General features: G+C 51.7%; 1 protein-coding gene across 1 annotated transcript; it reads right to left on the bottom strand.

The window, feature by feature from the left end:
• Nucleotides 1-1,258: 1,258 nt before the first annotated feature.
• On the bottom strand, nt 1,259-27,558 carry LOC119100902 (ataxin-8). Its single transcript, XM_037224098.1, has 4 exons — nt 27,358-27,558; nt 3,897-3,963; nt 2,644-2,765; nt 1,259-2,069 (listed from the first exon to the last, which is right to left on the bottom strand). Exons 1-4 carry the CDS (start codon nt 27,397-27,399, stop codon nt 1,869-1,871), a joined length of 432 nt encoding a protein of 143 aa, XP_037079993.1. The 5' UTR covers nt 27,400-27,558; the 3' UTR covers nt 1,259-1,868.
• Nucleotides 27,559-27,921: the final 363 nt, after the last annotated feature.

Genomic DNA, 27,921 nt, shown 5'->3' with positions numbered 1-27,921 from the left:
TGGCCGTCGCGCGCCGGCTGTGAGCGTTTGCGCGCGAGCGGGACAGGCGGCGCCACGAGCGTGGCCGCGCCCGGACGAGGCCGGCTGGGGGCTCCGGGCCAGTCCGCGGCGCTGGACGTCAGGTGGCTAGTCAGTGACTTTGGCCGGCGGGTCGGCCCGACCGCCGAAGGGACCGCCGAGCGACCCCGGCCGGCCGACGAGGCCGCTCTGAATCATCAGCACAGTAAGCCCATTCCTAACGAGGGGTACGCCAGGCCAGCGGCCGCAGCCTGCCGAGTTGAGTTGCCTCGTCGGAGCCCAGTCCCTGCTTCGCCGGTCGATGGGGGGGGGGGGGGGGGGATGGGGTGCTGCTATTTACGTGTACAAAGCGACGCAGTTGCGGCAGGTCGCCGTGTCAATAGAGCAGTTTCGGTCCAACATAAGATTGCGATCCATGCTCCAGGAATACTGTTGCTACAAATAACAGGAGCGCGATCCCTGCTAGGGACACTGTTCCGCAAATACCTTGGCGGGATTTGGACGTGCTGCAACTGCTCTCAATCAGCATGTGGCATAGTGAGAAAAGTTACGTCAACAGCTGGGCGGCGTTCAGTGAACGTGCCCCATCTCGCCCCGCGCGCGCCTACGGCTTCAGATGACGCCTCCCTTCACCTAGCCGCCCCGGATCGAGACACATCACCTGCAAAGCTTCCCCAGTTACGCGACATGAGGTGTCGCACCCACCGATATTACGTGTATGCAGCAGCATAAGCCAAAGGTTCTTCCAGCCGACTGTGTCGGCCAGCGCGGCCTGCCGGCAGCCGCCGCAGCTCAGTGTCCTCCGGCCGGCGCTCAGTACAGCCCGGCGGCGGCCGCCCCGTCGGGTCCTGTCGCCGGGAGCGCGGCAGTCGCTCGTTGGTCCGCACCTCCTCGGGTCGGCCCCAGGACAGTGTCGGCTGTTTTGTGTGTAACGCGTATAGATTTATTGCGGATAATGCTGTGCCAATTCTTGCGATGACAATACACCATTCCATGATGATGTACGCCGTCGGGCAAGCTACGAATCTGTACACCCATCGTCAGCCGCTCCACAGCACAGCCCAGCCGGAGCGTCCGCGGGCGAGCCTATCAGCCCGCACCGCGGTGCGCTGAGAGCCGCTGGTCGCCTGGCCGGTTGGCCTCATTGGACGGCCCTTTATGTGCCCGCGGCCCCCTAGAAAATATGTCAGAAAATCAGATCTGTCGCCGTCCTGGCCGTTGGCACTCGAGCACACCCTGATCGCGGCATTACGTATGGTTGTATTCTTACAAACTTCTGCCGTGCAAATGTCGCCAAACTCAAGCCGTAGTCTACAGGACACATAACGGAGAGTGACAATGCGGCACACAATATACCCAAGCATTCAGGCAAATCAACCAAATGACTGCGATAAAAGCAACTGTCTCATTTCGTGTGCGACATGAGATATTACATTCCACCGACCACTCGCCATCAAAGACAACTGCCACGGCAGCATGGGCCCTTTGTCCTTGACATTCCACAACGTTAACAAAACTCCTTCGACAGCTAACACTAGTTCCGAGACAAGCGCTACGTTACCCAGTCATATCCGCCAGCAAATCCCCATTTAAAATGGCGGACAGCCAGCACAGTGGCGCCACGCAGCGGAGACTAAGCAATACATCACCAACGGAACGACGCCTCCGCCTCCGACCCACACCCCCTACCCCAACTCGTACGTGGCGATCACGTGTGTTGTCTGGTGCTGCCAGCCCTCTGTCCCGGCCAGAGCGACGGCGGCTCTTGTGCGCCGGGCTGCAGCGCAGCAGGGTGCAGTGCCAGTCCATTGTCTCCAGCTCCAAACTCCCTGAGCAGCATCACTGAACCACTACTGCTGAGGCTGCTGCTGCTGCTGCTGCTGCTGCTGCTGTTGCTGCTGTTGTTGCTGCTGCTGCTGTTGTGTAAAGGACGATTGCTGCTGCTGTTGTTGATGCTGCTGATGCTGTTGCTGCAACTGATCCTCCTCTACCAACTTCTTTAGACCTTCTGGTAGTCGGCCCTCATCAAGTTCTTGATTCCACTTCAAGTACTGCAAAATACATATGTACAGATGTTACTTACACTCATCGGGACAAATCCCAGGGGAACGCAAAGTAAAACCGGACGTGTGTGACCACATGACCACGCAACAGAAATGAGAGCCTCCTCTCGGCGTCTGCTCCACAGGTAGCTCGCGTCACGTTTGACACTAGCTAAATGACGACTTTAGCCATGCGCCATGAATGAAACCTCTACCTTTCGGGTGCCCCGACAAGAGCTTTGCTACGGCCTCGAAACGAGTGCAAGGAACTTGGACCGACCCGAAGCCAGTCAAATTATCTTCAAACAGGCGCCCGCAGTACCATTCAAATCCACTTACAACCCTTCAGCTCGCCTTCAGCTGACCAGTGGAAACCAAAAGACGAGCCCAACAAAGGCGTGACGGGCCACTGGCCAGGCTACCGCAGTTCCCCGTGGCCTGCTAATACCTTACGTCCCATCCCCCCGCCCCCCCCCCCCCCCCCCCCCCCCCAGAGACCACACGCTCTTAGGACCGCCACTGCCTTGCCTGCTGCGCGTTCGGCAACCCCACACCCGTCACCACGCTACCCACCACCGCTCACCTGCTCGAGCTCCTTGCGCAGCAGCAGGTTGGCCTGCTCGCGGGTGCGCACCACCTCCTCCAGGTATTGGTAGCGCAGCTTCTTCCTGGCGCGGCACTCGCGCGCGCTCTGGCGGCTCCGCTCTGTAACGGCCATCACATCGACGTTGGTCTAGAGCGCGGTTGCGCGCACGTGCCGCCCGGTGCCGGCCACTGACCCGTATCGGAGGAAACCAGACAGCTCTGCTGCCCTGAACGAGGCGCCGGACACGGCTCCACCAACATCTCCGCCCCTGATGCAGCAGGGGGCACAGCTGTGGTTCTAACACGCTTATAGCTGCCTCCCGCCCCTCAGTACGGTACGGTACAGTGTGGTTCCGTACCTCGCTAGCGGTACCGGACACAGCCCCGCCCCCGACGGGACAAGGTCCTGCGCCCTGATGAGGCGTTAAACACAATTTCATCCACCGAAAAGGGACGAAATGCCACCCATTGCTGTGATAAGATACGATGCTCAGCCCACCCCGACGAGGGACGGGACACAGCCGCTGCACCCTGACGAGGGATGGGACAAGCTCCTGCCCCCGACGAGGGACGGGACACAGCCTCCGCCCCCTGGAGAGATACGGGACACGGCTCCTGCCGAGGGACGGGACACAGCCTCTGCCCCTTGACGAGGGACGAGACACAGTCTCTGCCCCCCCCCCCCTCCCCTGACGAGGGACAGGACACAGGCCCTGACGGGGAAAGGGACGACGCTCTAACCCCTGATAACGCACGGGATTCAGCCCTGCTTCTGTGACGCTCTAACCCCTGACAACACACGGGACTCAGCCCTTCCCAACTTGGTGCTAACAAACAAGACAAACACGATCAATGTGCGGACAATAAATAAAGAAATGCCAAAGGAACTGGAATGATGCAGCACGGTGCCGTGCAAAGACTGCGATGTAAAATCGTAACAAAATTCCAAACCAGTTCGCAAGACTGCAAACGACTTCAAGTGATTGAGCCGTGGAAAGATTCAAGAGCATTTCAACGCGACAATGAAGTGTGCATATACTGCACAACTCAGGCTCGCATCATACGTACATTTTTACTTGAAAAATAATTTGGAAAGAGACTCAGCGGCAAGTTCTCGCACACCCGAGCACGCGAACTAGCGCCCCATTTACTGTGATTTACTTCCCCATCAATTCAGGACAATTCCGCCATGCCACAGGATAACGCGTCACCTCTCACTATCCACCACGCACTGATTCCGCAAAAACTGACCTAGCTTGACCCTCATCTCCTTGGGTCGCCGGGTGGAGGACTTTTTCGCCGCCGCCTCGCTTCCAGCCTGCAACAAAAGCGGCTGGTCAGAGGGCGCTCCGTGTCAGCGGCGGCAGACGGGACGGGCCGCCCCGCGCAAGACACGCAGGCGCCGACGGTGGTCGACGGCAGCTCAGACACCACACGCTCCAGAGGGTCGCACACCCGCGACGGCGGGCACACGGCGGCTCCGACACCGCACGCTCCAGAGGGCCACACACTCACGACGACAGACGGCGGCTCCGACACCGCACGCTCCAGAGGGCCACACAACCACGACGACAGACAGACGGCGGCTCCGACACCGCACGCTCCAGAGAGCCACACACCCACGACGACGGACAGACCAGGCACGGCCCACCGTCAGCAGCTCAATGGTTTTTGAAGAAAAAAAACGTCGATTCATCGCGACGAACCTGACGCTACGCCATCAGTCTAGCAGTCCCAGTTGGGCCACTGACCTCCACCTTTTTGAGAGTCTGACCTTTTTGCATTCGATACAAATGATATGATCATGCCATCTGAGGTCCGGCGCCTCTCGCAGATGAGCTACTGGGACTCAGAGCCACCAGCTGAGCTACCGGGACTCAGTACTACCAGCTGAGCTACCGGGGGAGAGTACCACCAGCTGAGCTCATGAAAATCAGCTCTACCAGCTGAGCAACTGGGACACAGTACTACCAGCTGAGCTAATGGGACTCAGTACCACCAGCTGAGCTAATGAGAATCAGCTCTACCAGCTGAGCTCCTGGGACTCAGTACTACCAGCTGAGCTAATGGGACTCAGTACCATCAGCTGAGCTAATGAGAATCAGCTCTACCAGCTGAGCTCCTGGGACTCAGTACTACCAGCTGAGCTAGTGGGATCCAGTACCACCAGCTGAGCTAATGAGAATCAGCTCTTTCAGCTGAGCCGCTGGGACTGGGACTACCAGCTGAGCTAATGAGAACTTGCTCTACCAGCTGAGCTCCTGGAACTCAGTACTACCAGCTGAGCTACTAGGACTCAGCTTAATCAGTCGAGCTACTGGGAGCTGACCCTACCAGATGAACTGCCGGGACTTAACTCTATCAGCTGAGCTACTGGGACTCAGCTTGTTAGCTTATTGCAATGCGTACTAGGACAGAGCTACGCAGACCACTCAACTGAACCATTGTAATGGTTTAACCGTTATGGTCAGTTATAACCCATTTTACTGTGTCCGGTAAAATACGGTACTGTACCGTATGCAATGGATCTACCATATTCAGGATATAATCCCTCGAGGTTTAAACGATTGGCAGTACCTTATTGCATAATATTTCAACGCGCTGTGAGCAGGCGCGCTGTCAGGCTGGGCCCCATCATTGTCATCACGCCACATGTCAGGTAATTCAAGACGAATGTTCTCCGCCAGACACCTCAAAAGGGTTTAGTAAAGCCAAACATTGACAGTCCGACCACGTGGGACAAATTCGCACAGCACAACCCCGGAAAAATCACAAAACGACAGGCATACCCTTGGTTACGTCCCTGACCTGGCTCTGTCTGGGAGAACCTCGGGTGGCGCGAGCTCTGAAGGGGCGGCGTGACACCGCGACCGCCCACGGGGCGTTGAAAAGGCCCGAATGGCCGCGCCAACACCATCGTCGCTCCCCTGCCCAGACCCCCCCCCCCCCCCTTGACCCCCCACTCTGGAAGATATACTTCCAGCCGCACGGTGGCCGTTTTGTCGCCGAAGAGGAGACTCAGCGCGACTGTAGATGGTGATCGCATGTTTTGGGGAAAACGTGGGACTTCCAGGGACTTCCAGAGAGCGCTCCAAGCATGGCAGAAACACAGGAAGCTGACCATTATCGCACTGGGTCACTTCCTTGCGTGAGACGACAGTCAAATTTAGATCAGGCACGGTTGTTACTTCTTAAAGGCGTAACCTCTGAGCCTTTTATCGCACTTCGCATAGTCACTCAACATCTCCAGGTTCAATGGACACGAAGATCCCGTACACAGACCTATAGCCACACAGCGAAGCGTTGGTTTTCCACGTTTCCATCAGCTCTGAGGAGCATATAGGTCAGTGACCCAATAAGGTAGCAAGTTAAAACTTTTAGTCAGGTGTACCACGTTTGCAGCTAGGCTATTCCTCACATCTTCCCTTATTTCCCTGACGTCTGTGGCAAGTGATTGTCTGACCATATACTTACATCCAGTATGGGTCATCGCCACCCTCCTGCTTAGCCACCTGTATTGGGTACTGCCCGTGGCGCAGTACCGTGTATCGGGTGTTAAGGTGTGGGACCTAGAATGACTGCTTATTTTGAAATATTTCTATTGGCAATGCCCGCCCAGATTGGGGCTATTTTACTCTATTCTACTCTATTTTTGACTGACTTTTGATTGACTCCATTTTTCCGTGTATTTGTCTTAAACGACATTTATGTTTAATCTCGTTCCCTCGCGTTTACCAGTACAGTTCGAAACGTCGATTTTTGCGGCATAACCACTGCTTTCCTCAAAGCATCGTTTCACGCGCGCCCGGGTGGCCGGTGGGATACCACACGTTCGGGTGGGGATCAATTTGACCCCGCCACTAACATCTCAAACCCTTACGGGAGCCGGAGATACCAAATTTACAGCGTGGATCAACCTGTATGTGAGCTCGCTTGCGTCAAAATTTAAGATTCCTAGTTTATGGACTTAATGTCGAATAAGGTCAAACATGGTCAAACTCTACATTGGTGCCCCAAGTGCCCCCACACCTTCTCACACAACAGCCTTGAACCTAGACACCCGTCCTAAGCAAAATACAACTGGTGTTCGCGTAAGGTTAGTGACCTTGTTTGACCTTTAAAACGTCATAGTGACTAGAAACCTACGAGATTCTTTGATTCTTTAACTTGAATGAGCGTCAGGGACTGCGCTAGGCTCTATGGTTCTTAAAAATGAGGTTAATCCGGGTCATTTTAGGTCAGTGACCTACTTGACCTTAGATACATGCATGGAACATATGTTGCAATCCCTGCTTTTAACAAAATCGAAATAGGCATTAGAAACTTCTCCATTACGCAATTTATCCAGTGAAAAACAGGTTGGTTTTTATCCCAGTCTGACCTTTATACCTGACCTAAGGGCACTGGAATTTGTCATAATCCTAAATTCTAGTCTGTCTAAAGAAAATATCTCAGAGGTGTACAACTTCGGTTAACGCTCCGTTGTCGCATCCGATTGAACGACTCCCTAGTAATGACATTCGCTGACAGCCAATGCCTAACTTTGACCTGTCATGGGTCAGCAATCTTACAGGGTACATACAATTTTTATTAAAAAAGATCCATAATTAAATTGTCTACACCTGGGCAGAAATTGCCCCGGCTACACTACACCTTTCAGAAATTATTCAGAAAAACCTTCGGGGGGGGGGTCGAACTGACCTTAATCCGAGAGCATGTTAACCAGTAACTCCTGCTACACTGAAGGCAGACTGTTGTATGCATACAAACACCCACCATGCTGAGAAAACCAGGGGCTCAAGGTTTTCCTTGCTTATGTGAAGCTATCGGGCTAACCCATGTGAGTCCTCGAAGGACACCAGTGGCTTGCGATGGCCCTCTCAAGGTTGTAACGGTCATATTTCGCAGTGACGCGACATATAACCCACGTTTGTCGACGAATTATCGCGCAAATGAGACCAATCTATGAATCAGAGCTACGAGATCAAATAATCCATGGTCATTTAAGGTCAAATGTGAAAAACTAACACCTATCAAGGAACAAAAGCTGGCCTATGAAGCATTTGGGCTTTTTTGGTTTACATAGGAGCCATTGTGCTGTAGTCCGACATGCACTATCCAACGTTCTTTGCTTTATTGCCGCAACATCATGGGTTGCTAAGATAATGGGTGCAGCCTACGTACACTTGTCCTGAAACTAATAACATAATTTTAAGTCCCGGGCCCACCCAATGATCGACTACTACAGGTACACGATCCAGTTTGCCAAGGAATCGTTACGGAATTTGCCATACGGAATCGTTTTTCCAACCACAATATCGCGCGGCTTTCTCACATAAAATGGATACCCAAATTCGCTGATTCCCCACTCATTTTCGCTTTACCTCAACCTTTGTTATAAAAAAAGGATTATATATATATATATATATATATATATATATATATATATATAGTTTTGTGTTAGTAACGGTATCTACTCTTGGCGAGCTGACATCCTACTCGTTCGTTTTGTGTGTTTCCATAACGAACCAAGGACTCGGACCTGGGCTGTGTGTATCAGATGCCGACTCTTACTTGGATTCGCCGCAGCACTGTCTCAAACTGAACATCCTATTGTCAAGCTCAAAGCGACTTGGAATAACCCGCCTCAAGTCACGTTGGACTATTGCCATTGCACACCAGCACCGTGACAATACTCGTATACAATATGCATATGTATATATATATATATATATATATACACATATATATATATATACACATATACATATATATATATATATATATATATATATATCAACCTATCAACCCAAACTGATATATATATATATATATATATATATATATATATAGGGTTATTCCAAGTCGCTTTGAGCTTGACAATAGGATGTTCAGTTTGAGACAGTGCTGGGGCGAATCCGAGTAACAGTCGGCATCTGATACACACAGCCTCAGGTCCGAGTCCTTGGTTCGTTATGGAAACACACAAAACGAACGAGTAGGATATCAGTTCGCCAAGAGAAAATATCGTTACTAACACAAAACTTGCAGCAGGGCACCTTATGCCTAACTCGTCCAAACCGAAGCCCATTCTAACCATCGCTCACCCTGTTTCAGGTCTTGGTCAGCCAGAAACCGCATTGGCATCCAATTTCAGTCACGCAATGACGGCTTCTACGAAGCCAAAGTATAAGCCAATCTGGCACAACCGAGCTCAATTACTTCTTTACAAAACCCACCTGACCTGAACAGAAATCAACCTGATCCACCAAACCTAACATGACCCACCCAACCCAGCATGACCCGCCCAACCAAACCCGACCCAACCTGATCCGGCCCAACCCGACCCAACCCAGCCCAGCCCAACCCAACCCAACCCAACCCAACCCAACCCAACCCAACCCGACACAAGCCCAAGGTATCCTTTTCACAGCGCGTGTTTTACCATTATCACGACCCCTTCATCCACAGTTCAAGATTGAATGAGAACCGAGGTTTATTCCGAGTTCCAGGTTTCCGGATTTTATCAAAGCCCAAATCTGAGTCCCCGGCCTAGAGTCAAGTCCGAGCCTGAAATCGAGTCAAGAGTTTTTCGTACCGGTGGCGCGGGCTGGAGTCCGCTCCACAGATGACATATTCATGGATCCGAGTCCGGTTGGTATCGGAATCCAGCACAGAGGGTAGCGTCCCCGGACCTGTACTGTGTATAATAACACGGGTAGAGACCAGACGTTCGCCGTTCACTACCGTTCGGCAATTATATTCTGTCTGCATCATGCTGAATGTGCAAACGACGGGCATTGCCATACGATCGCAACACCGTCCGAACCCATTACCTTTGCCATATGATCGCAACACCGTCCGAACCCATTACCTTTGCCATACGATCGCAACACCGTCCGAACCCATTACCTTTGCCATATGATCGCAACACCGTCCGAACCCATTACCTTTGCCATATGATCGCAACACCGTCCGAACCCATTACCTTTGCCATACGATCGCAACACCGTCCAAACCCATTATCTTACAAACCAAAACCGCTAGGCAAGCGTTTTATTCTAGTCTTGGCGTGCTGCCCAAGAGAGGTGTTATTCGTGGAACGAAGAAACTGATAAGCAACCCCACCCAGCCTTCCTGATCACGAGCCGTCGGTGAGCCTCAGATGACCTGGCGGCAGACGCAGCGGTTTGGCCCTACGCATCGCCTCAGTGATTAGCAGCCCCACCCACTCTCCCTGATCACGAGCCGCCGGTGAACCTCAGATGACCTGGCGGCAGACGCAGCGGTTTGACCCTACGCATCGCCTCAGTGATTAGCAGCCCCACCCAACCCTCCTGATCATGAGCCGTCGGTGAGCCTCAGATGGCCTGGCGGCAAACGCAGCGGTTTGACCCTAAGCATCGCCTCACACTCGGCTAGCTATTGCGATAAGAAGGAAGCGACGGCCTGTGCTTCTTTGAAATGACACTTGCTGTTTAAAACTTGAACAATTACACATGGGCAGTGTCCTAGGATTGCCGACTTTGGGTGTAAAGCACCACCCTAAGCAGGAATTTTTCACTCCTTTTCCACATATTTTATGTGAATTTTTCACTCCTGCCTGACATTGTCTAATCGCACATGCCAAACCCCTATTTCCTTTCGGAGGTTTTCAGATGTCATCCAAAACCGAGTTCACTTGAAACCACCCAGCATTAACGAGGTTCCACAGAACCTGGACACCTATGGCTATGTCCTGCCTCACCTACATCTGGATCATGTCTATATATGCACAGAGCAAGGGCGCCAGGTACCTCCAAGCCCACGAACCCCAGCGACCCCAGCCGCTTGCACGCACTAAGTTAAGTTTGTTTACAAAATGCATCACAATCTGCAGCTGTACGCCAAATGCAAGGATTTCACGCATCCCCTATTTTTTTGGTCTCACCACCACACCACGAAAGCAGAACCTGATGCAAACACCAGCAAGGCCCGGTAGAGAATTTACTTACTCCACGTATTTATTTTTCCCCGAGGAAACTTGGCCACTAAATTCCATCACTCCCGAAATGCATGAGTGAAAAGTTCAAGAAATGTCTTCTAAATAAAACTTACAACATGACTACCCCCATTTGAGCACTTATATTAATGATTTAAGTCAAATCAGCTGATTACAAAATTTTGCGAGAAAAGTACCAGTCGTTATATTTATTTAGCTACTTTTGTTTTGCTTGGTATCATACCACTGTGATACCACTTTATTCTTCCACACTTTTTGATTGTCTTGAGAGGTACCATCTGCTGCTTAAAATTTTGACCAATTTCTCTGCAAGATGCTCCAACTGCAAACTTGTAGGTGTTTCATACATAAATTGGATTAATTCGCCAGCTGCCCAAACGTGCTTGATATGCACCCAGGCGTGCACAATTCGCAGGGAATGAAGGAGACTTGAAGATTTGAAGCACGGAACTTATTTTTACCGCCATTTTTGCCCTCTTAAACCTTCGGTTAACCGTTTTCTTGGCTTATGGCGGCGATCAATAATGACAAATCCAAGCCTTTCAAGTGTCTGACACCAGGCTACCTGGCAAGGCTATTCTAATGCTGCCATGAAGAGCCTTGGGACAGACCTGACGCAGCTAATACAGAAGTGTTTTATGGCGAAGTTCTACCCTCTTGAGATGTTAATCATGCACACCCCTTACTTCTTCCGCATTTTAATCTCAACGTTGGTGGGCATGATTGATATTTATATTTGGGGAGTGAGTCGGATGACTCTGTCTGCCAGCACACCATGCAAAAGGTACGGAATTTTTGCTTTTAGGGAGCAGGAAGAAGCCAATAAGTCTCCTGTGGACCAAGTAATTGCTTACCTTACCTGCTTCCAACACATGATTGGTAACCAGAGTTCGCCATTTTCTGTTTTAATGCATCGATTTTTGCCATAAGACAAATTACGATGCCACAAGGCATGCAATGGGCTTATTTGCTCCATATTCTTGGTTATATGCCCCAAATTTCTTAAAGTGGCCCCTCATGGCTGCTTTAACCAGATGTTTTCTATAGTTGCCATGGTTTGCTGACAGCCAAATGACTATAATATATAAATATATATATATATATATATATATATATATATATATATATATATATATATAGATAGATAGATAGATAGATAGATAGATAGATAGATAGATAGATAGATACAGATATGTATGCACTATATTTTTAACACAGGGATACTCTAAGCTGCATAGCAATTACAATGTGAGGTTAATGCTGGTATGTAACAAATAGTCAGACCACCCCATTTAAAATGTGAAGCCAAAGTCTCAAACTTTGTCATTAAATATGAATAAACAAGCCCAGATGGATGCATTTCCTGCAGCTGAAAAGGCAAGCAGCAATACTGGCATGGCCATCTAAAAGTTGTGTTATTTTTGGAGAAGAGAGATTGTTTTATGGAGCAAACCCATTATTGCCCTTGACATAGGCTAACCATGACAATCAAAATAAGTTGTTCAGCGTGATTTTACGCGTTTTTATTTGTGTGTTGTCAATTTTGTCTGATGTCAAAAAGCATACACAAATAAACTGAATACAAATGCAAGTTGAAACCAGCCAAAAACTAGCTTTAAATATCATGTTTTTATCACAAGTGCTGCTGTCGACAGATAGGTGAGTTAAGATGATGTTCATCATATGGGCTACTCTTAGTTAGGTTAAGCTGGTCAAGTGCATGGCAAGTGGCAATGAGAATTGTGCAAGGATCAGTAACTCTTTACTGCTGCTGTGATACAAACACGTTATACAAAATGAGATGATGTAAGGCCTCTTTAGGTTAGGCATAGGCTACTTTTATGGAAATAAGCATTGGTAGTTTGCAAGAAACAGTGACAAAATATTTGTTTTCCCTGACCCCATCTTACCAGAAGCCAGAAGTATGTCCATTGTGCTCGACTTGGTGATGGGCTGATGTGTAGGAGTCCCAGGTTTTGTTTTAGTGTTTTCTGCTCGTTGAATTTTCTGTTGCTATTTTGTTACTGAATTCCTTTGCTTTATTTTGTTTTTAAAGTGCTGTGGAAGGGAATTGAAAAGTGCAGCATCAATTTATTGGTGTTAATAATTTGCCAGGCTCAAAATACTGTCATGAAATTACCATGCTTTAACACGCGTCCGGTTGGCCGGCTAGATGCCCTTCGCTCGGGCGGGGGGGAGGGGTCAATTTGAACCCCTCTGAGATCTCAGGAACTAAGAAAGCTAGAGACACCAAATCTACAGGGCGTCTTGACCTATACGTGAACTCACTTAAATCACGGTTTCAGCTTCCTTGGTCATGACCTTCAGGTCGAATAAGGTCAAACAAAATCAAATTCAGGTCGGTCCCCAAGGCGCCCCCAGAACCCAGGCAACTGTCTCTAGGCAAAAGTTCACAAGCCCATTTGAGGTCACTGACCTTGTTTGACCCTTTGAAGGTCATGGTGACCACAATTATACAAGACTGCTCTGAGGTTTGCATTTGAATAAGCGACAAAGATTACGCTAGGCAGTATGTTCCTAAAACAAAACGTTCAACAAGGGTCATCTTAGGTGAATGGTCTGTTCTGACGAGAAGTCAGTTGAAGACGTATAATGCAGTTCCTGCTGTCAATAAATTCGAAATGACAAAAAAAAACTATCCCATACAGCAAGCCCTAGAGTAACAAATCAGGTTGGCTTTGTCCTTGATCTGATCACCATGCCTGACCTTCGGTCAACGTAATTTGCTCATTCAATATTTGTGGTGCCTAAGAAAGCATCTCAGAGATGTAGGTCTTCGTCAAACATTCCGTTGTTGTACCAGATTGAACGATTCCTTAGAAATTGCCTTCGCTGAAACCATGGGCTGACTTTGACCTGCCATAGGTCAGCGACCTTACAAGGTACATCTCAAATTTGGAGGTCAAACGATCCGCTATGCAATTTTCTAGAGCTATGCAAAATTTGGCGCGGCTACGCCGCGTCGTTCAGAAACCATTCGGGAAAAGACCTCGGGGGGGGGGGGCAATTTGCCCCCCACCCGAGCGTGTGTCAATGTATTCTGTTTCACTTTAAAGGCCTAAAATGTTAAAAAATTACATAGTTTTGTCAGGTTCGTGATGTTACGTACATGCCAACTTGAAATAGATGTCTTTGTTTGCCGAAGTATCAGTCACGAGCTCATAAGTTCTATCTTTTGTGAATTGATTTTTTTCACTCCCGCAGGTCTTTTTGCGATGTAATTTTTCACTCCCACCCTAGTTCAAAAGCGATCCTAGCTCCCTGCACATCGTCCATCGCGTCACATAACACTTTGGTGCGCAGAAACAAAGACGTGGGTCTGTATCGTCTATCTGAGGCTAGGGGGCGTTGTGTTCGCGTCCTCCTCCCCCTGCCTCGTTGACCCAGGCAGCATACTATTATTTTATATATGTGTATATATATATATATATATATATATATATATATATATATATATATATATATATATTATGTTAGCCTTACACCATATTATTTAGCCCATGTTTTTCTCAAACAGACAAATAACGCTAAATTCTCACAACGAATGCACCGCAAAGGGACTTCTCAACTCCTTTTCTAATTTGTAGCGTTCTTAAGTGCATTAGTACCGTTCTGGTTGCTTTTACTGGGTCAGCCATATTCAATCTAGGTCACACTTTGACCTTTGCGACGAGATTTCGCAGCTTGGCGGTCATACAACTTATACCTCAAAGGCGCATGGCTTACGGCTTGAGAATGCCTTTCTGGCCTGGTTTTACACACTGGTGTAACTCGCCTAGTTCTTAACATAGCCGAACGGCCCAATTCAACAATCGCTTTCACCTCTTTGACTAACAAGACATGCCGCATGTCCCAGCGTTATGTTGTCCCCTTTGTCCTGGTACGGTCTGTTCGCCACATAAGCCAAATTAAGAACACACCTATCTTATCTAGCTTGATGAAAGCTTTCCAACGCCGTTTTCCGTATAGCTCCAGCTTGCTCAGTTTTTTAGATTTTCGAAGAGCCTTTGAGGCCTCTCCCAAGGAGCGAGGGTGCAAACAATTCTCGCAGGGCGATGGCTAAGGCTGGTGTGTTTGAGACCTGAAGGCGCTAGGCCGAAGCCCGGTCCGCAACATTTCAAGTGACCTCGGCCGTTGGAGACCCCAGTCCCTTGCCGTCCCTTGGACTGTGTCTGTGTCCGCAGGGCCGCATAGTATTTACTTCAAATGGCTCAATTCCAGCAGTCATGTCCTTGATATCCTGCAGCACAAAGACATTAGGAAAACTGGCCGACAACCAGAAGATGAGGTTCGAAGGCAGGCGCACGGTGACTCAACTAGCATAATTCTGAGCACAGCCAGACGTCGCAAGAACTGATACCTCCTACAGAGCAGCGCACACGCACGGCAACAAGCATCACTGCTGTAAGTCTACAACTGCTCCTTAGTCGGTGCCTTTGTTTATCATAATATTCCACCACGCTAAGTTTTGTTGGGGGCATGTTACTCAACGTGTGTACGGCTGGCAAAGGGAAAGAAAAATGAAGATAGCTTGCTCTTTTAAAATAATAGAGAATCAACGCATCACGGAATGCACACATCAACTCATACATTACAATGCATGCAGGCCAAAATAAGAATAACCTTGTGCTCATAGCAGAATGACCTAGTGCAGAAAAACGTATACTTACATAACGTCGCAACACATTTAAGGAAACCATCTTTGACCGCAGTCAGTCTACATGGATGGATGGCACGGCCTGGCAGCCGTGGCACCCACCATACTAACTTTCCTCGAAATCCGCCCGATTGATCGCCTTGTCACTCAAAATCGCTCGGTTCGGCGGGTTTGGCACACCAACTTCTCTCGACGTGCTCCATTCCGGAACGACGCACGCATAATAGCATGTTTACAGGCGTGGAAGTTTGTGGCGTTCGTGGAATTCGCACATTACTGACACAGGCAAAAACAGTTAGTCGACCGTTGCTCCCGACGGGCTGAGTGGTCCAGGCAGTTCTCCGCCCGCCCAGCGGTGCCGAACTACTGCGGCATCCTCTGCCTGATGTGGGTTATCATTCTGGGGTATCATCTGGTCTTAGGTTTATCTTTTACGCATCCTTTTTATCTTTTACGCTGCAGCACTTCTACAACCCTTTGGCTACACCACCCAGCCCGTGGGGGAACGGCACACCATAGTGTTGCACGCATTACGCCAGCGCTTGAGACCATTACACAGGACCGAAGTCCAGGAAACTAGCGAGCAACTGTTGTGCTACAATGTTCATGTTGTCGCACCTCTCTGGATGACAAACTGCTTTCTGGACCACATTTCTCGTTTCGTGCTCGAGGGTGGTAATGCCGCCTTTGGACACATCGTTTTTGCTCTGCTTTGAAACATAACGTCGAAAAGCTGTATGATGGGCTTGCGAGTTGACCCACTTACGTGGTGTCCACAGGCAGCGGCCGACACTGCCGAGCCGAGCCCACTTCCGTGGTGTCCACGGGCAGCGGCTGACACTGCCGAGCCGAGCCCACTTCCGTGGTGTCCACGGGCAGCGGCCGACACTGCCGAGCCGAGCCCACTTCCGTGGTGTCCACGGGCAGCGGCCGACACTGCCCAGCCGAGCCCACTTCCGTGGTGTCCACGGGCAGCGGCCGACACTGCCGAGCCGAGCCCACTTCAGTGGTGTCCACGGGCAGCGGCCGACACTGCCGAGCCGAGCCCACTTCCGTGGTGTCCACGGGCAGCGGCCGACACTGCCGAGCCGAGCCCACTTCCGTGGTGTCCACGGGCAGCAGCCGACACTGCCGAGCCGAGCCGCGCCCCCAGCCACGCGCTTCTCGAACAACTAAAGCAAACGTCAGCCGCGGGGGCGCCATGTTCTGATGGCGCGCTGCGCAATTAAACACCCGCTGCCACGTCGGCTGGCGCATCGCGGGACCAGAATAATCCGCTCCAGCCCAGGGGGCTAAGTGTTTAAACGACGCTCCAGCAACAAATCCATAAATTTGGTTTGCCTTTTAAGCTACATTAACAGACGGCATGTCCCTTAGGACCACGACCGCTGCTACGAAGTACTGTCCCGCCCACACAGGTGGGTAACATCACGATGTATCCGTCAACCAGGCAGCTACCGGGCAGCAATAACAGAGCTGTCCACATAATATATGACACATTTTTTGGTCACCCTTCATGCCCCTTCGCTGGTTACACACTGGGAACGCAGAGCGAAATTCACCTCCATTAATTACTCTGCCTCAAGCATAACGTCCCAAAAGGTAACGCCTGTTTAGCTCTTAAGAAGTGAGAGGGGAAAAACAACTGGTCTGTCACTTATAATGACTGGAAGCTAACGGTATGCAGTTTTATGATCTTAAAACATATATTCTTGTCAAATTTTGGTATGATATGCAGCTATAACCAGCTGCAACATTACGCTGTTTAACTACTCCGACCCCCACTCACCCTGCTACGTTTCGATTCGAGACTAGGCGTAGCATCACACACAACCAAGCGTAACATGAGGCATTACGCCGTCCCATCTCCCTCTCCCTTGTTACGTTCAAGTTCCGCTCCATCTACCCCCATTCCCCTTCCCTTCCATTCGCACCGTGCATAATTTCTGGTTGGCCCCCCTTACGTGGCGGCAACCACCGTCAGGGCCACTTGCATTAAAGATGGTTGGGCAAGTTGCCTATTTGAAGGTCCTGTGATCCCACCACTGGAGCAGGGCAACAGCTAGGTGGTCAGCCCTAGACCCGAGGTGGGCCGTGCCGCCTGGGTACCGTGTGGGCGACAGGTCGGCCGCTGGCCTGCGCCGGAAGGCCACTGCGGCCGCGGCCGGCGGCGGGCGTACCTGGTCAGAGCCGTGTTCCGTTCACCCCGGCAAACGTGTCGTCAGCCGCCAGGAGCGCCGGCCCAGCTGCAGTCAACACCCACCTACCCTTCACGCCCGGCCCGGCTCGACTGCGCCGCTCGCCGGCCGGCCGCCGCCGCCATCAGCACGCCCGCCACCGTCGCAGCGGCCGCCTACTACGCACTACAGCGGCGGCCGGCCGGCGCACGCCAATCTCGACCGTAGCGACGCCGGGCGGCGGCCCGGATACGGTCGCAGCTCGGCGCTGGCCGGGCCGCGGCAGCCGCGCCGGCCGCTGCACCGCAGTTCTCGGGCCAGGGCGCGGCCGCAGGGCGCGGCGGGCGCCGTGCAGACGTGCCCGGTCCGCCGGGTACCGGGCTAGCGCCACTGACGACGCCGCTGCCACAAGGCTGACAGTCGCCTGGCGACGCCTGTCTGATCAATGGCTTGTTTCTGTGCGAATAAAACGGACCACCGTCTCGCGCGATAATCCACTACTGCGTCGAATTGTCCGGCCGGAGAGAGCGCCGCGGCTGGGCGCGGCGCAGTAGGCCCACTGCGTCGTTACCCGGGCGGCGGCCGAGCTCAGCACGCGCCAGTCGCCGCCCGGCCGCGACGCACCTGGCCGCCAAGGTCGCCGGCGGGGGAGGGCAGCCGGCTGGCGCTCTCCGTTGACGTGCCGCACGCATTCCCAGGCGGTCCGGGCCGGGCGGCGGCCGCCGTACGAGTCAGTGCAGGCGACTGTGATCCGTGCCGCAGGGCAGGGCGGCGGCCGTAGCGGGCGACACCGGCTCGTGCCAGCCCGCCAGCGCTACCTCACCGCACGTCTCGTGTCTGGTGCCCGGCGCGTCATCACCGCCTGATCAACACTCAAACAGCGGCGCCCAACAACAAGGAGGCCCAGTCTCGAGCGGCGAGAGGGCGCACCGGGCCACAGTCGACGCGTCGATGCCACTTGACTGACCGATAATCTTGGTGTCGCGCGATAGGCCGGGCTGCCTTAAAACCGCGCGATTACACGGTTCGCTCTCACATCATCCAACTTAAAATGCGGTTGTTTGTTTACGGCATGAAAAAGGCATTCAATGATGGTCGTTATTGTTCCCCTCAGCGATAACTTAGCGAGACTCTAAAGCTGAACCCAACACCTAGCGATGCCATAAAATGGCCTGCAATATGCGCAGTTAGGTGGATTATTCCAAGCAGCCGCAAAAAAACACAATTGCCTCATCAGTGCACCGCCAGCATAAGCGCACAACGGTACACACTCGCCTCATCGCTGCACCAGCAATATAAGCGCACAACGGTATACCCTTACCTCATCAGTGCACCGCCAACATGAGCGCACAACGTTACACACTTGCCTCATCAGTGCACCACCAACATAAGCGCACAACGGTACACACTTGCCCCATCAGCGCACCACCAACACAAGCGCACAACGGTACACACTTGCCCCATCAGCGCACCACCAACATAAGCGCACAACTGAACACACTTGCCTCATCAGCACACCACCAACATAAGCGCACAACTGAACACACTTGCCTCATCAGCACACCACCGACCTAAGCGCACAACTGAACACACTTGCCTCATCAGCACACCACCAACATAAGCGCACAACTGAACACACTTGCCTCATCAGCACACCACCGACCTAAGCGCACAACTGAACACACTTGCCCCATCTGGGCACAACGGTACAGTCTGATTAAACGGGCCATGGCTTTCTCACAAAAAAGAACAAATTGAATGCAGCTTTCGTGCTGACTAAGAGAAATGTTGAAAATTGCAGATATGAGGAGAAACCCCTGTTCGCACCTGCTTGGCATTCGATTTTCCTCCCTAGCAATATCAGGCACACTTCATTGGTAAGCTCGAGACACATATAACCGGGTCCGCTAACTTCATTCCGTTAGACCCCTTTAGAATTAATCACGGATAAAGTCACGCATCACATGGTTGATATGGTACCCTTTTCAAACGTTTTCTTTTCATCATGTAGTAATTCGATAAAGTGGCCTTGAGATGGGCCCGATGAGGGAGGGGGCATTCGCCGGCGCTCTCAAAGATGGCGGTGCTGGCCTAATCGACAACACTGTAGCTTGGCCTTTATTGGGGCGGAGCAGTTTCTTGTATTACAGCTTTTGCCAAATTCCAAATAAAGTATGAGCGACTTCTCCAGCAGGCACAATGTCTTTTAACTGGTAGCTAAAGAGTGGCTGGTAAGACACCATTATCGGGGATACATTCCTCACCAAAATGCAGCCTCGCTGACGTTTCTTTCTACATTTTCGTTGCCAGGCCAGGTTTGGCTTTAAGGTCTGGTGCTCGTTAATCATAAAACACTGGCCAGAGAACGTAGTTCTAATGTTGACACCATCCAAGCTAAGGTGATTTTTAGTCAGCCCCAGCATCCAACAATACAGGAGAAAAATAAGCATAAGCGACGTTCGTCTTCCCTGCAAAATTTCATTTCACTCATTCTTCGATTTTTCAAGATCTGCTTGTAATACTGATGCTTATACCAAACTCAACAAGCGGGCTCACGCGTTGGACATGGAAACTTGCCAACCCTCGTAGCCGTATCTACATCGCGTGCATCCTCCAGTTGAAACCATGCAGGAATGAAGTGCATCGTGCTAAGTATGTAGCGCCCATTCCCGTACCTTGAACACCAATGTTAGATTCTCTCGTGTGGTGAGCCCGAGCTGCCAGTGGCCATTCTCCACCCAACCAGCGTGACAGGGAACAGGGCCAGGACCCGCCCGACGCCACACCCACAACCGGGGCTGGCAAGGGAGGCCTCTGGACAATAGCACCCTCGCTGTGCATCCAACTGCCAACAGACTTGATCTCACTTGGATAAGTGCGTTTGGCCATCCCGCTTCCATGCCCCGGCTGGGGACGGTGTTCCGTTCCCCACCAGCACACAACGCCGGCGTCGCCGACTATTGTCGCCACTGGACCGGAGACCTGGCCTCTGCCTGCTGACGGCACCGGGGCCTTTCACCGGGGACAGAAGCCGCTGCCGGTGTCCATACCGCCGCAGCAGGGGCCCGGCCGGGACAGGAGCCGCTGCCGGTGTCCGTACCGCCGCAGCAGGGGCCCAGCCGGGACAGGAGCCGCTGCCGGTGTCCGTGCCACCGCAGCAGGGGCCCAGCCGGGACAGGAGCCGCTGCCGGTGTCTGTGTCACCGCAGCAGGGCTCCGGCCGGGACAGGAGCCGATGCCAGTGTCCGTACCGCCGCAACGGGGGCCGGGCCAACCGACCGCATCATGCACAGCCGGCACGCCGTCGCCACGCCGCGCTCGGGGCCTCTCGTTTCAAGGCTGTCCAGGGGCTCTGGCGGAGCGTCGGCCGGCTGCGCTCCGCGCAGGGTGACGTGCCCGGCGCGCCGGAAGCCGCCCAGATGAGGGGCAGCATCGCGCTGCTCACCCGCCGGACAGCACCGGTCCGACCAAGCTGCCGATCACGAGCAGCGCAGCACGAACGCTCCACGCTGCTGAACCGAGAATGACCGTGCCCTCCTCTGACAGCACGGCAGCGGGACTGACCGGCCGGCCGACTGAATGTAAATCCCGCAGCGTCCCCGCGCATTCTCATACATTCATCACGCAGATATATGTGGCATGCGTAGGGAGTTGCGCACCTCTCAGCGCTGTACCGTATTACGTGCGCCCTAATTGCAAACGCCATTCTTATTTGCAGATGAATGACTTCTAAACTTCGAAGCCTGCAAAGATGGAGAACCAGATGAACTATTCATAGTCGTCGTTCCCTTACCAATTTCACGACTGAAGCAGCTGGAATGACTAAAATCTTCAATATTCAAAAAAATCACAGGCCCTTCCGGCTGCACCCATCAAGCTGGGTCTGAACATGGGCGCAAGCTACTTGGCTCTTGAATTGTATGCTTTCGTTATCTGGACCTCATTTCACAAGAACAATGAGACTAAATATTTCATAGGCCCGCACGTCTTGTACCCCCCCCCCCCCCCCCCCTCGTGGTACATGGCCTCAGATAGCAACCGGACGACAAAAACATGTGAACTAACTCATTCCAAACGTGCGCCACATCGCCCAGAAGTGCAAGAGCACAGAGTTTGTGCAGTGTGCGCAGGACAATGATGAATGACCTCCGCTCTGGCCGGCCCATCTTTTGGCATCATTTACACGCACTCGGGTGGGGGATTAATTTGACCCCCAACCCTGAAGGTTTTTTTTCGGAATGGTTTCCGAACGGCGCGACGTAGCCGCGCAAAATGTTGTATAGCCGTCGAAAATTGAATAGCAGGTCGTTTGGTATCAAAAATATAGCTGTACCTTGAAAAGTCGCTGGTCTACGGTAGGTTAAAGTCAGGTAACGGATTCAGTGAAGACAATGTCTAGGAAATCGTTCAATCTGATGCAACAACGGAGAGTTAGACGACGCCATACATCTCTGAGACAGCTTTATAAGCAACACCACAATTAGACGAGCAAATTCCATTGACCTAGGGCCAAGATAAAGGTTAGACCGAAGTGAAACCAACTTGCTTTTTTATTCTAAAGCTTACTCTATAGAGTAGTTTCTGGTGCTCATTTCGAACTTACTGAAGACAGGAGCCGCATTATACATCTTCCGTCGCCTTCTCAAAGGTCAGAAAAGGTCACTAACCTAAAATGACCCGGTCAACATTTTGTTTTTAAGAACATACTGCCTATCCGATTTCCGTCGCCATGACCTTCGAAAGCCTAAAAAACGTCAACGACCTTAAATGAATATCAGTCACCTCTTGCTTAGAACAGGCATCTAGGTTTTGGGGGCACTTTAAACACCAACCAGGAGGTTGATCATGTCTGCCGTATTTGACACGAAGGTAATAACCTAATAACCTCAAATTTCTGACACCAGCTAGTCAACGTACAGACTAACACACCCTGTGAATTCGGTGTCTCTAGCTCTCTTAGTTTCTGGGGTTTCAGGGTGATCAAATTGACCCCCCACCCCTCCCGGGAGAAGGGCATTCAGCCGGCCATCCGTGCGTGTGTTAGATTATTGCCACACTCAAGGCAAAATGCGACCCGACCCAGCACCAGCTCCGGCCCAGCGCCAGCTCCGACCCAGCGCCAGCTCCGACCCAGCGCCAGCTCCGACCCCGCACCAGCTCCGACCCAGCGCCAGCCCCGACCCAGCACTGGCTCCGACCTAGCACCAGCTTCGACCAAGAGCCAGCTCCGACCCAGCACCAGCTCCGACCCAGCGCCAGCTCCGACCCAGCACCAGCTTCGACCCAGCGCCAGCTCCGACCCAGCGCCAGCTTCGACCCAGCGCCAGCTCCGACCCAGCGCCCAGCTCGGCTGCTAGGTTCTCACCAGAACCAGGGCAGCACCGGCGCAGTACCGGCTCACAGCACCGCCCAACGCCATGGTCGGCGGCGGCGGCGACAGGCGCTGGGTTTGTCAGCTAATGTGACTTGGTGGCATGGGAGTGTGCGTCTGCGTCTGGCATGGGAGTTGGCACGCGTCTGGCATGGGAGTTGAGTCTGCAGACAGGCCCATTTAGAGCCGGCGTCATTCCCGCAGCTTATACACGCCCGCCCCGGTCCGGCTTTGCGTCTCTCGCCAGCCGCCGCGTCACCGCTGACCACTGAAGCCCAGCCGGGCTTCGGGCCACCTACGCCGGGTCCACACTCAGCAGGCCCGGCCACCTACACCGGGTCCACACTCAGCAGGCCCGGCCACCTACACCAGGTCCAAACCCGCTGGGCACGGCCACCTACACCAGGTCCACACTCGCCAGGTCCAGCCACCTAAGCCGGGTCCATACCCGGCGGCAAGCTCACGCCGTCCAAACCATAACGCACGGCGCATACCGAACTATCATAATTGGAAATCTGCCGCTGGTAGGTGGTGCGACTGCGTGAGGCAGCAGCCCGACGAACCCAACGTCGACTGGCACGTGGCGAGTTCAGCTGATCGGAAAACATGGACACAAGCCTCCCGAAGCCACCAAGTGCTGCTCGCGCAATATGTCGCGGCACGCGTCTCTCGGCTCCTAGCTGCGCCGCCGCACGGCTGGTGGACGGGAGCCGAAGCTCGTCAACCGGCGACGGTGGCGCCACCTCTCGCCCCATCGGCGCCACCAGCGCCACCAGAGCTCACACTTGCGACACGACGGACGAGGGCGTGGAGCTCTCCCGCAATACGTGCGATAGACGGCTTCACAGCAACCCGGGAAGTTCCAAAGGAGAGGAAAATTGGTGATTCCATCATCTTGCACGGATGACGCACAATACGCTGAAAGATTCTAACGGCTTTTTCACGAGCAGTGCACCGATCTAAAACGCGTCAAACCCGCCCTAACTCAACACGTCCTTGCCACCCCACGCGCGGGATCAGCTTGGGACTGAACACTAGATCGCATCTCTTCACGAGTGGAGCCAACATCTTCAGTGCCGTCCTCGTGGTGGAAGTCCTGGCAACAGTCATACACCCTGTGTTGAATCAGCATCGCACGCCACGTTGCAAAGGTAGATCAGGCTCTGGCTTCGCTGCCGCGCTGCGATGGCACACTCTTGCGATACGAACGGGTGCCTGAATCTGTTTTCCGTAGTACGCGATTATGCACAATGATGACGGCATCCACTATTACACCGGGACTACCACCAGCACGCACCGGCAGTCCACATCGGCACGGTCGCGGCTCGCTAACGCCTCGGTCTGCGGTGCCCTAGACCTGTATGGCCAGCTGATGGGCAGTCACGGTTCGATAGCAGCCGCCCACCCACTGCCCTAGACCCGTATGGCCAGCTGATGGGCAGTCACGGTTCGATAGCAGCCGCCCACCCACTGCCCTAGACCTGTATGGCCAGCTGATGGGCAGTCACGGTTCGATAACAGCCGCCCATCCACTGCCCTAGACCTGTACGGCCAGTCGAATGGTCGCAGTTTGGTGGCAGGCACCCGTCTGCCACGCCGTTTTTCTAGGAGGCCACGCAGCCTGGCGTACCAATCACCGACCGCCAGCGACAACAGTCCGACGCCAGCCTCGCACTGTTGCCGGACCACACGGCCTAGCGCACCAATCACCGACCGCCGGCGACAACAGTCTGGTGCCAGCCTCGCACTGTTGCCGGATCACGCAGCCTAGCGTACCAATCACCGACCGCGGGCGACAACAGTCCGACGCCAGCCTCGCACTGTTGCCGGATCACGCAGCCTAGCGTACCAATCACCCACCGCCGGCCACAACAGTCTGGTGCCAGCCTCGCACTGTTGCCGGACCACGCGGCCTAGCGTACCAATCACCCACCGCCGGCGACAACAGCCTGGTGCCAGCCTCGCACTGTTGCCGGATCACGCAGCCTAGCGTACCAATCACCGACCGCCGGCGACAACAGTCCGACGCCAGCTTCGCACTGTTGCCGGATCACGCAGCCTAGCGTACCAATCACCGACCGCCAGCGACAACAGTCCGACGCCAGCCTCGCACTGTTGCTGGATCACGCAGCCTAGCGTACCAATCACCGACCGCCGGCGACAACAGTCTGGTGCCAGCCTCGCACTTTTGCCGGACCACGCAGCCTAGCGTACCAATCACCGACCGCCGGCGACAACAGTCTGGTGCCAGCCTCGCACTGTTGCCGGACCACGCAGCCTAGCGTACCAATCACCGCCCGCCCGCAACAACAGTCCGGCGCCAGCTTCGTACTGTGGTCGGGCCACACAGCCTGGCATAGCAATGAGATGAGCCATGGCCAAGGCAATCAAAAATCGCCTTACAGTTGGTCGCAAATCCTGAACAAAACATTTCATCATAATTTGCATTAACCCAGATACGCCATTCCAGAATCAAGTGACAAGGCTGGTTATATGCCTGCTCACACAATCTCACATCAATATTGGTGGTCATAAATCCCCGAGGTAAACAGGTTAGGGTACCCATCTTTGTGTGCACTAACTGGCTGATCCCTTTACTGTGATTGGCCAATTGCCATGTCCTGGCCTCACCACTAATGAACCCATTGTACTACTTGGCTAAACCACAAGGGAAAACATGTCACAGTTTTGTCCATCTGGGTGGTAGAGGTCAGTGACCACATAACAAGCTATCATAAACAAACACTCTGAAAAGTATCTTGAGCACACCATGCACATGCCCACCTATTCTTTAATGGCATGACAGCAATGCCAACAGAGCTGATGATTGCCATATTAGATCATCACTTCCTTGCTTGTTCCTATTTTCCTATTTACCACTTCCCTCTGAATCATGTGTTTGGGAACACAAATTTGAAATGGCACCATGCATTTAAGTTATGTCCTTAAAAGGGCATATAATACCAATCTCACAGCAATGCTGCTGTGATAATCAATGTAAGGCAATGATGCTGACTGGCTCTGATCAGTTCATCTGATCTGATAGTTAATCTGCAATTTAAACTACCTCCACCTACCCTTGTATAAATTAACTTTAACTTTACACAGGCTTGGATTTGATTACTATGGCAAAATGTCAAACAGCCAAGAGCAATTGATATCATAGCTAAGTTAGTTTTATGTTACCAGTTTCAGACCTGTAAGGCAGGTGGCTTAGTCAGCTATAGTTCTCTCATCTTCAGGTGGGTTTCTCATATACAGTGTGTATCTCAAGATGCATTTATCAGGTAATTATTAATTGTGCTAACCATGCAACCAGGTAACTAGGAACCTGTCCACAGGATGACAAACCTAACCCAGTTTCAGATAGGAGGCTTCAGGATGTTTCCCAGAGGTACAGCATAAATTTTGCAAATCTGATCAATTCTAAGAGAAGCTATGTCAACAGAGAAAAATTATAGGTTCTCATCAACTCTGAACAGCACTATGTTCTGTCTTTAAAAATGGATCTACCCTACCAGGCACCTTTACAAACCTGTCCACCAAAATTCATGCTTGTGTGTGCCAAACCCAGACCAGGCAAACAGTGCTGAATGTTCAAATAATCATCAAGCACAAAAATGATTTTGAATTATTTCTCCCTCAAATTACTATAGCAGCATTATTATTGGTATAAATACTGTCTGTGTGCAGAAATTGGTTGCAATGTGGGCCAAACTTTGGTTTTCTTGATCTACTATGGAAATTAACAGAAATTATTGCATCTATATCTCTGCTACAGTCTAACATGCTCAGCATAAAAGCTTTTGTTTACACTCTGGCCCTGTATGTATCAGCTTTCAGGCCCAGCTGCAAAAAATCCATAGATTATGCTGGATGACTATGGAACAGCAGTGCACCGCCTTGAGCCTGCATGCACTGACCTCAGTGCAGACCAAATGTTTCATCCTGTTTAAATCATGCTTAGTTTTCAATTATTTTGTGAACAGATAGTTTGGGAGTATTTTGCCTTAAACTACCTTGGCATGCACCAAACTCTAAGCACCTGAATGTAAGGTGTACATGTCCATTACTATGAGGTCCCTGCTGTGCCAGATATTCCCAGTGTAGCATATACTTTCTGTACCGACCCTCTGGCAGAACCATTTCTGTGTAGTGAACACTGCATTAGCCCATGAATACTGACCATCACCATACAGTAAGTATTAAATAATGTGTTGTTTATGTACCACGAGCAGTATATACATAACATCCGAGGAAGCCTCACACAGTAAATGTAGGTATCCACGGCTCCTTGACTGACTCACCAGGATGCGTTTGTCACACACTTACACTAAGTTTCTACGCCTTACATTACCTTCACCTACACAATTCTCCAAAAGATAAGTCATGTAGAAAAGAATAAAGAGCCAGCCACCCCCAATATATGATGGGATCATGCCCACGAAAACCAACCTCATTGACCTGAGTTGGCCATGAGCTTACCTCCGGATCGTCAAGCTGCATGCCGTCGTATCCCTGGGCCATTCTCGAGATGCTAACAGATACTGTGAAATACCTTCCTCCAAGACAAACAGCAGTCTACACCATAATTCACTGATACAACACCTATTTACCAGACGCCCCCGTCTTCCCGCACCATGTGTGAACTGAAACCTGAACGCGAGCACCAAACCAACATGGCGATGTTTACAAACATTGTGAAATCGTGAGTGACCTTGAAACCTACATTTATTTGAGATAGCGACTAAAATCCAAAGATATCCTCCCCTTTTATTACTGAAAGTTCATTCATCATTTTTAATAGACGAATATCTTATGCATTTTTGTATCGATGACTATTATTTTTGCAATGCTTGGCGTGAGGATGACGTCGGCATATTCATGCTGCCGTAAATTAAACAAGTGTCCCAATCACTTCAATCGAGCGCCTAGGTGGCAATGTTTTATCGGAACAGCGCAGAAAATAACAAAAGGTAAAATCTTTCTACAAATTTTTGGCGGTAGTAAATTTATTACGCTGGTTTCAAAATAACCCTTGATGAAATA

Source organism: Pollicipes pollicipes, unplaced genomic scaffold, assembly GCF_011947565.3.
Source record: "Pollicipes pollicipes isolate AB1234 unplaced genomic scaffold, Ppol_2.1 Scaffold_4881;HRSCAF=5763_pilon_pilon_pilon, whole genome shotgun sequence".
NCBI classification, from domain to species: Eukaryota; Metazoa; Arthropoda; class Thecostraca; order Pollicipedomorpha; family Pollicipedidae; genus Pollicipes; species Pollicipes pollicipes.
Note: the sequence above shows the minus strand (reverse complement) of the source record. Positions and strands in the feature narration are given on the sequence as shown.

Coding starts and splice junctions, on each gene's coding strand:
- LOC119100902 (XM_037224098.1), bottom strand. CDS start 27,399: ATGGCCCAGGGATACGACGGCATGCAGCTTGACGATCCGGAG. Junction 3,964..27,357: donor TGCAGCTTGACGATCCGGAG/GTAAGCTCATGG, acceptor CTTTTGTTGCAG/GCTGGAAGCGAGGCGGCGGC. Junction 2,766..3,896: donor GGAGATGAGGGTCAAGCTAG/GTCAGTTTTTGC, acceptor TGGCCGTTACAG/AGCGGAGCCGCCAGAGCGCG.